At 39.7% G+C, this 9,738-nt stretch overlaps 1 protein-coding gene across 1 annotated transcript in view; it reads left to right on the forward strand.

Moving 5' to 3' along the window:
- Positions 1-9,738, forward strand: part of KREMEN1 (kringle containing transmembrane protein 1) — a gene marked incomplete at its 5' end in the record, with an annotated part of 65,498 nt that overhangs the window by 34,294 nt on the left and 21,466 nt on the right. The window contains one exon of the mRNA XM_012730831.1: positions 7,130-7,254. Coding sequence (XP_012586285.1) covers positions 7,130-7,254 — 125 coding nt within the window. The remainder of the gene's footprint in view (positions 1-7,129; positions 7,255-9,738) is intronic.

Raw genomic sequence — 9,738 nt, forward strand, 5'->3', positions numbered from 1 at the left:
TTCTGCTCCTCACTTGTTCTCTGCTGAATCCTCTCACCTTCCCCCAGCTCTGGCCTGCACCCCAATTCTTGTGTGCATGAATAAATAAATCTTTTTTAAATTTTTTAATTGATTTATTTAAAGGACATTGGTAGTATATAATAGAACCTAATCCCTGTATCCCAAGAACTGGAAAGTATAGTCTCTTGCCACTGTCTCTGGGGCCATAAGGTCACCCATCTCTGCTTCTTTCTTATCATGGTTTCTGTTCTCTGTGGATCAGCAGAAGCAGCTCATTCATTGACTCTCATGGCCCAAACATGACTGGTGCTTTAGCCCCTATTTAATAGAACTTACAAGTTCCAGCTTCCTGATAGAGAAAATCTGGTGGGTTCAGTGGGAGTCAGCTATGCCCAGAGGATGGCAATTTTCCCAACTAGCAACAATTATGGGAGCAGATCTTCCGAGAAGGTGCTGGTGATAGCTGGTTCTCAGAAGAGGGCTATCAACACTGGAAAGACACCCCATAGAGATGCTCAAACCTTAGCAATTAGGCCAGAGATATTCAAATAGGTCGTTAATAAGGCTGCCTGGTTTCTTCCCAACAGTTCACCATGATCGTATAAGTATTTCTTGGATTAATCTGAATATAGGATCATCTTACCTCAGCCACCTCTAGAACCTTGATGTCTATCAAGAACTCTGAGCAGAACATTACTAATTAACTGTCATGCATTTTAGAGCATCAACCATGATAAATAGTGGGATCCATTTGTATTTTAAGATATATATACATATTTTTTTAAATTGAGAGCAATGAAGCCTTTGGTAAGAGGAAAAATGCATGACCAAGCCACAGAACTTCAAAATGGTCTTGAAAGGAAAAGGAATTTGAGAATAAATATCCTTTTCCAAATTGACTTATCCTCCCTTCCCTTCTGGGAAGAGCTAAGGGTGGGACATGGTCTGGAAATCCACTCATTTGACCAGTAATGCTTTTGAAAACTACATGACGTGTCTTCTCTGGCGAGACTTCGAGCCACACTTTCCAGTGCGGGTCATAGGGCAGGGGTACTCCTCAGAGGCTGGCTGTGGTACACACAGCCTGGAAGGACTACTATGTAAATTCAGGGGAGCACTTTCATATACTCCATGAGTAGCCCTATCAAAAAAGTGGGACAGAGACACTAGGAAAAACATCTGCAGAATTAGAATCTGAAGCCCTGGAGTTTACCTTTGCCTTACAGTTCCATTTTCTGCATGTAAGGTCCTTAACCTTGCTAAATTGTGATGTTTTTCTGTCATATAGGATAGCACCATCTACCCTGCCTTCCTGAAAGGGCCTTGAGTTTCCTATGAGAGTATGCTCTGTTCTAACCACATGTAAGACATTCATATTTAGTAGCTGGAATCAAACCCAGTTTTCTGAGGTGGCTGCCTTTGATTTCTGTCTTTAATTGGATGCTATTTTACTTTTCTATTAGAGCAAGTTGTTCTTGTTTGTATAGTGAATGATGAAAGCCTTATTATATGTAATAATAATAAACACTATTCAGCACATGATATGTTGCCAAACTTTGCAGTGTTTACTTTATTTACATTATCTCATTTTAATTCTCAGGACTCTTTGAGGCCTGTATTGTTCCTCATTCCACTGTTGATAAAACTGAGCTAATAAAGGCCATGGTGAAAGGGCCAGAATTCATCCTTGGTTTTGTCTAACTCAAAAACCCACATTGAAGATTGCTGGCTGCTTCTCCAGAGTTGACAGTAGTACCATTGCCCTTCAGGATATTGCAAAATACTGGAAGTGAGCAACAGTAACGTGTGTTATACTGTGAATGGCAGAAAGTGGGGGACATTTAGAAATTGCTTTTAGAAGTGGTTCATTCTTATTTTCCTACAATTTTAATAAGCTTCATAGTTTGTTCTCAGCCTAAGAAACAGAAAAATATGATGAGGGTAAACAAAGACAGCAGATTCTGACAGTGGCAAAAAAAAAAAAAAATTCTCTAAGATTCCTTCAAGTTTTAATTTTCTGAGGGCCAGCAGCTTTGATGGTAACCAAGGAGACAGTCATTATGAAAGCCAGACACAAGAACATGAAAAAGGGCCATTTGGTGAAGTACATGTGATGACTTCAAGCCATCAAGAAAAACTTGTAGTACACTCATCAAAGTTTAGTTTTGTTTTTAAGAAATAGCTGAGGTACTTTTGGCAAAATGATAAAGATAAAGTTGTATGTTTTAAAGATAACCTTTATAGAAAAAGGTTCTTATAATAGCCAATGAGGACAATAAACAGGCTGTAGTAAAAAATTAATGGTTGTAACTTAAAGTAGACAAAGTTGTTATACTGATATGTTCTGCCTTTACCTCTGCTCCTTTTTTTTTTTTTTAAAGGTTTACTTATTTATACATACAAAATTGGGGTACAAGCCAGAGGTGCAGGGCGTGAGAGGATTCACCCAAGAGTGGGGATCAGAACATTGCTGAGGGTGAGACAGGAGAGGTCTGTCACACCATGTGGGTCACCTCCCTGGCCAGGGATGGAACTCGTGCTGCAGTAGTTGTGATAGCTTCATAGTGCTTTTACCCGTTACACCCCGGGGAGGCCTCACCTCTGCTCTTTTCATGCCCTGGTGACTAAGAAGTGTCTTTACCCACTTACTCCATGACGTCAGCTGGCAACATGGGACATGCTTAATTCAGCACAGTTTTAGAGCACATACTCCCTCTGGTACCGGGACCATGCCAGACCTGGGAACACAATGGTATACAGAAGTTGCAGTCTTACCCTTAAGTTGTTCATGGTCAATCAGGGAGGGAGAGATAAATGGGTATTTATTTTGTAATTTTTTTAAAGATTCACTTATTTATGCATACAAGGATGGGGGTCTTGGTCAGAGGCATGGGGAGCAGTGAGAGGATTCACCACAGAGTGGGGAACAGAACAGGTAGATCTACTGAAATAAACTGCTGAGGGGAGCAGTAGGTAAGACAGGAGAGGTCTGCTGCACAATGTGGGTCAGCTCCCTGGCCAGGGATTGAACCCGTGCTGCAGTTGCTGCAAATATCTTCATTGTGCTGTGCTTTAACCCCTTATGTCACCAGGGAGACCCCTAAATGGGTATTTAGATTCACACTCAGTGTAGGCTACTACATGACTACATAACTTTTTTTTTCCTTTTTCTAATTTTTGTGGTGTGAGAGGGCCGTTTGGCTTCCCAGAGGAAATGATTCTCAGACTGTAAGCTTGAGCATGGAAGAGTATTCCAAGCAGAGGGAATAGCATATACAAAAGCCCAGAGGCCAGAGAGCATTGTGCAGTTGAGAAACTTGAAAAAAGCTGTAAGTTTTTTCAGTGGTCTTCATATACTGATTATGAGTCAAGGGATAAAGAGAGGGCACATGCTGGTGATAGAGAACAGATGGGCAGTAGCACAGATTGGCAGGGCCTTATGTACATGTAAGAGAGCCTGGACTGTTTCCTGAGGGGCAACCAGGGAATTTTGAGAGCTTTAGGCAAGGCCCCAGAATATCCCTCCAGCTCCTGTTGCTCTTCCGTCTCTTTCACTGGTCATGATCACTTCCTTTGTTCCTGCAAAGGCCAGGGTCATTCTTGCCCTTAGGTCTTCACATTTACCATTTTTTCTGCCTGGGATGTATTATGAAGAGTATTTTGATTGCAAGTATAATACATTAGAATAGCATGAGCCTAGAAATGGAGAGATAGGAGACTGATGCAGTAGTCTAAGTAGAAGGAGACAATGGCCGGACCTAGGTGAGTGGCAGTATGGATAGAGAGCCATGGGCAGATGTCTGGGATATTTTAGGAGATAGAATGGACACTTGCCAGTGAGTAATTAACTTGTGTGGCTAGAATGGTACCTCAGGCCTCTAGTAGTCAAAGAGATGGTCTGATTTCCAGTGGTCTACCTCATAGCATGTTTTGGGACCTCCACTGGAGGTAAGCTCCAGTGGAACGTAAGCTGCCTGGATTTGCTCACTGTTATGAATAAACTTACAGGTTTCAGCTGCAATATATAACCCTTGTTTGGCCTTGTTTATTGATGGCCTTATTTATGTCTAACCTTAATATTTATGATTATGTGACTATAAACTAATACATAATAACATGTTTTCTTTTGAACATAGTAGAAAAAATGAGGCAAAAATCAGAGTAAATTCCCAAGACGATCATGGTCAAGTAGTTCTTACTAAGAACCTTTATTTGTATGGCTCAGGTTTCTATATGCAAAGCCTTTTTAACAAATTTGGCTTATATGATGTGGCCCTGACTAGAGATTCTTAACTCACTGCATTTGTTTACACCTTCATATCTAGACATTCCCAAGCCACCTCCCACTGAACACTGGACTCCTACTGCCTAGAGCTTTTCTGTTTACATTTGCTACTATAGAGATTTGGTTTGTTTCCGAAAGATGCATTTTAACATTTGTGTGGTAAGCCACATTTGTTATATTTGAGCCATGTGTGACGCAAAGGAGGAGGGTAACCACTTGGTTTGGGGGGAAGGGAACTCTTTGGGTTAGCAGAGGTACTTCCTGCCATTTTAAAGTGAGCTGATTAGACGTAGATGGTAGCAGAAATTAAAAAGTGTGTGAGAAAGAGTGTGTGAGTATGTATGTGTACATGCACACATTTATGCATGTGTATTTTATATGCCAAAAGACTAATGTGAACACAAAACATATTAAACTAGTCCATGCTGTTGTCTTAAATATAAAGAAAAAAAAAACTTTCTACATGTATGTATGGCGGAATTGTACAACCTTTAACTCTTAACTGACCTAAAAGTACTTCTAGAACTAGGCCTCATTCTTGTCTTGCTGTGTCTTCAGCTATATAAATGGTAAGGAACCAAACAGAGACTAGGAAAAGGACTTTATTTGACAGTGAAATGGTTAATAACACAGATAGGAAAAATATGATCAGAGAGGTCAGTTTGTCTATGCCTCCAATACATTTATTTATTCATTCAATAAACATATGTTAAATAAGGGATATAGATTACTAACCCTAAAACTCAGTTTAAAACAGTATACAATTATTGTCACATTTTCTGTGGGTCAGGAAATCTGAATATGGCTTAGCTGGGTTCTCTACTTTAAGATCTGTCACAAGGCTGCATTTGAAGTGTCTGCCAGGATGGGTGTCATCTAAAGGCTCCACTGAGGTATCTACTTTAATTTCACATAGTTGTTGGTAGGACTTAGTCTTTGCAAAAATTATTTTTTTGCAGGCTATTGGCCGGAAGCCACCTTCAGTTCTTGTAACTTGGCCTCCCTGACATGGCATATCAATTCATCAAAGTATATAAGCCAAGAAAGCAGTAAAAGAGTCTTTTACAAGACAGAAGTCTTGTAACCTAATCACAAAAGTGGTACCCCATAAACTTTACCATATTCTGTCAGTCAAAGGTAAATTACTAATCCAGCCCACACTGATGGGAAGAGGAATACATAAGGACATGAACACCAGATGATCTTCAAGGGCATCTTTGAAGTATCAGTGGGACCTTGGTCCTTTTGGAAGCTCGGGGAGAATTAGATTTCTTTATTCTCAGATACAGTTTTTCTATAAGACCAAATCAGCTGATTTTTTTTTTAATTGTAAAACACCAGTATATTCACTGTGGTAGGCTGAATAATAGCCCCTTCGAGATATATATGTTATGACCCTCAGATTCTTTGAGTTCCATGGTCTAAGGGACTTTGCAGATGTGATTAAGATGTGATTTATTTTGAGACTGGGAAATTACTCTAAATTATCCAGATAAACCCAATACTCTTTTAATGACCACACAGGTCCTCATAACAAAGAGGATAGGAGAATCAGTCAGAGGTGATAATTTGATGGAAGCAGAGGACAGAAAGGAGACATGATGGTGAAAGCAGATTCGAGACTGCTGTGACCATGGCCAAGGAAAAGAGACATCCTAGAAGATGGAAAAGAACAGATTCTTCTTTTTTTCTTAGATCAAGCTGGTTACCTTTTTTCTTTTTTTAAGGTTTATTTACTCATACAGAACTGGGGTACAGACCAGAGGTGCAGGGCTGGTGAGGGAGACAGTGGGAAACAGAACAGGCAGATTGACAAAGTACATTGCTAAGGGGAGCAGCAGGCAAGACAGGCGAGGTCTGCTGAGCCATGAGGTTCAGCTCCCTGGCCAGGGATTGAACTCATGCTCTAAACAGCTGTGGCCAGCTTCAGCTGTGACTAGCTTCATAGTGCTACACTTTAACCCATTGTGTCACCAGGGCTTGCCAAGAACAGATTCTTCCCCATGAGACTCCAGAAGTACCAAAGCCCTGCTGATACTTTGCTTCAGCCCCATCAGGCTTATTTAGTACCTGTGACCTCTTGAACTGTAAAATAATAAATTTTTGCTGTTTTATGCCACTAGTTTTGTGGTCATTTGTTACATCAGCAATAGGAAATATCCTCACCAAAAGACCTTGGGGAAATCCACTTTGTATAGCTTTTTTTTTTTTTTAATTTATTTATTTGTACATACAGAACTGGGGTACAGGCTCGGGGTGGCGAGAGGCTTCACCAGAGACAGAGTGGGGAGCAGAACAGGCAGATCCATGAAGTATACTGCTGAGGGGAACAGCGGGCAGGTCAGGAGAGGTCTGCTGCACCATGTGGTCACCTCCGGGAAAGGCAGGATCTAACGCATGCCGAAGTGGCTTAAGCTTCTCAGTGCAGTGTTTTAACCCGCTGCGCCACCAGGGAGGGCCCTGTATAGCTTTTTAAGGAACCAGTGCGCAATAACTATTCCTGTCTTTTAGTGATAGTGAACATAGATTATATATTCTATTGTCTCTGTGTTAAGAAAATTCCTAGTTCCTAGTTTTCTTCTGTGCTAAAATGAACAGGTAAAATTTATTTTAAGGTTAGTTAAAGGTGGACCTGGACCTCACTTACTCCTCAAAGTAAAACAAAAACATGGCATTTAACAGAGGACTCTAAGACTTCCATTAAAACTTAATGCTTGTTTTTTATTTGTACCTTCAGAGTGGAAATATTGACAGAGATGAAAGTACCTGGCACACACCACTTTTCCTTCTTGGAGTTTCACAGCCAGATGTTGTGAAATTCTTTTGTTTTTCTTTTTCCTCTAGTGCCTGGAAACCTTGGCTGCTACAAGGATCATGGAAACCCACCTCCTTTGACTGGTGCCAGTAAAACATCTAACAAACTTACTATACAAACCTGCATAAGTTTTTGTCGGAGCCAGAGATTCAAGGTAATGACTCTATGGCTATATATCTATTAAAAAGCATGAAAATGTAAATGCATTCAGCTGAGATAAGTCAAAACTACACAGAATCTGTCAAGCCATACAGTCCAACTTTTCTGCCAAGGAGAAATTGGAGGAAGAGTGAAGCTTGGGATTAACAGGCGTGAGACAGCACTCTTGTCCAAAGACTGATAGAGAAAATATTAGGAGGAAAATCCTAATATTTATACCCCCATTTGGTCTCTGACAGAGTTATGTATGTATTTCCTTGTACCCCTTTTTATGATGAGCAGGCACATCTCTGGCTTCACAGAGAATCTAGGGATAAGCCAAGGTAGTGATTACACCCATGATACATTCCTAGTAGGGACACCAGTCAATTTTTTACTTGAAATTCACTTTTTTGATTATTAAGTTTCAGTAATGCTATTGTTTGTTATATCAAAAAAGAAGACAGTTTCCTTTCTCCCTCTCTTCCTTCACCCTTCCTTCAGTAATTTAATCAAAAGCCATTAATGAGACACAAACCAGGAGAGTAGTCTCCAAAGGGCTTAGGACAATGTGAGGCAGGTGGCTTTAAGAAGACATTTGACCCAATATGACATATGATTGCTTGATTGCAATGGGATTGAGCATATAAATAAATATATTGGGGATGTTGGGAGTCACATTTCTCACTGTTGAAGAAGGGAACCAGGGGAAAATGGAATGAATTTTTGGATAAGTTTGGAAGTAACTAGTATAGTAGGTTATAAACACAACACATTTCAATAGAGAGGGAGGTATAGAAAGAAATACAAAATGTATGTTATCTATGATATATCTAGATATTAATATATTATTAATGAATATATTATCATATAGTAAATATATAAAAATATAATATAAAATATATATTATTAATATGTTGTTAATATATTTATAGTATATGATATATTAATATGATATTAATATATAATACCACTATATTAATATCTTAGAGCTGTCCACTGATAGTGTCTGAAAACAATGACACATTGGTACTAGCATACCTAGCACTCAAATATCAATTTCAAGCTTCTGTTTATCACTAAAAAAAACTGGAGCTCTTTGTTGAAAATTACTGATTCTAGGTCTGGCTCTGAGAAAGGATAAGCTTGAAACATCGTATACAAGAAAAAAATGAATGATAGGGACTTGTCAAGACAGAGGACCTAGCTTGATGGGGCTCTCACTGATTAAAGCTAACATAATTTGAGCTTCAAAACAAATAATGATAGTGAAAAATAAATCTCACTGAATAAGGTAAGAAGATATATTCACACTGATATAAATACATAAATAAGGAAAAGAAAAGCATTTCATTGCTGAGGAATGTCAACAAATAAATGCAGAAGAAATTAGAAAATTCACTTTTGGCAACCATTCTATTAATAAAGTGATACACAAAACAAATACTGTAATATATAAATAGCCCACATCTTTATCAACTACTGGGTAAAAGCTGCATGAGGATATTTACATAGCCTCAGAAATCTCCCTGGGACCTCTCTGGTGGCCTAGGGCTTAGTCTCAGCCCTGTCACCCTACCTTCTGAGTTCTATACCTGGCCAGGGAGCTCACCCACATGGTGCAGCAGACCGCTCCTGTATCGCCCCTGCTCCCCTTGGCAGTGTTTCAGTAAATCTGCTTGTTTTGTTCCCCACTCTGTTTCTAGTGAATCTTCTCCTACCCCCCCACCTCTGGCCTACACCTCAGTTTATATATATATATATATATATATATATAAATCATTAAAAAGGAAAAAAAACTATAAAGGGGGCCCTCCCTGGTGGCGCAGCGGGTTAAAGCACAGCACTGAGAAGCTTAAGCCACTTCCGCATGAGTTCAATTCCCGCCTGCCCGGGAGGAGATACACATGGCCCGGCAGACCTCTCCTGACCCGCCCGCTGCTCCCCTCAGCAGTGTACTTCATTGATCTGCCTGTTCTGCTCCCTGCTCTGTCTCTGGTGAATCCTCTCACTCTCCACATCTCTGGCCTGTACCCCAGTTCTATATGAATAAATAAATAAATCTTAAAAAAATACTATAAAGGGAACACTAATTCTACAGTGGAAAAAAACTGACATATATTACCTTATATAAGTAATCAAAGTTAATATCACTAGTGATAGGACAACTAGACATTGTATTCCACCTAGTAGCTAATAAGTAAGAGCATAATTTTACTTTGGTGATATTTCTGCCAAAAATTTTATTATGAATTTAGTCATGAGGAAACATGAGGGAAACCCAAAATGAAGCATAATCTATAGGCAGAAATAATGAAACACACTGCTGAGGGAGCAGCAGGCAGGTAAGCAGAGGTCTGCCACGCTATGTGGGTCACCTCCCTGGTCGGGGATCAAGCTCATGATGCATTGGCTGCAGACAGCTTCATAGTGCTGTGCTTTTAACCCATTGCACCACCAGGGAGGACCCATTTATAAACAATTCTAATAAAAAAGTTAC

The sequence above is a fragment of the Condylura cristata genome, unplaced genomic scaffold (assembly GCF_000260355.1).
Source record: "Condylura cristata isolate star-nosed mole 26May11 unplaced genomic scaffold, ConCri1.0 scaffold00029, whole genome shotgun sequence".
Classification (NCBI taxonomy): Eukaryota; Metazoa; Chordata; class Mammalia; order Eulipotyphla; family Talpidae; genus Condylura; species Condylura cristata.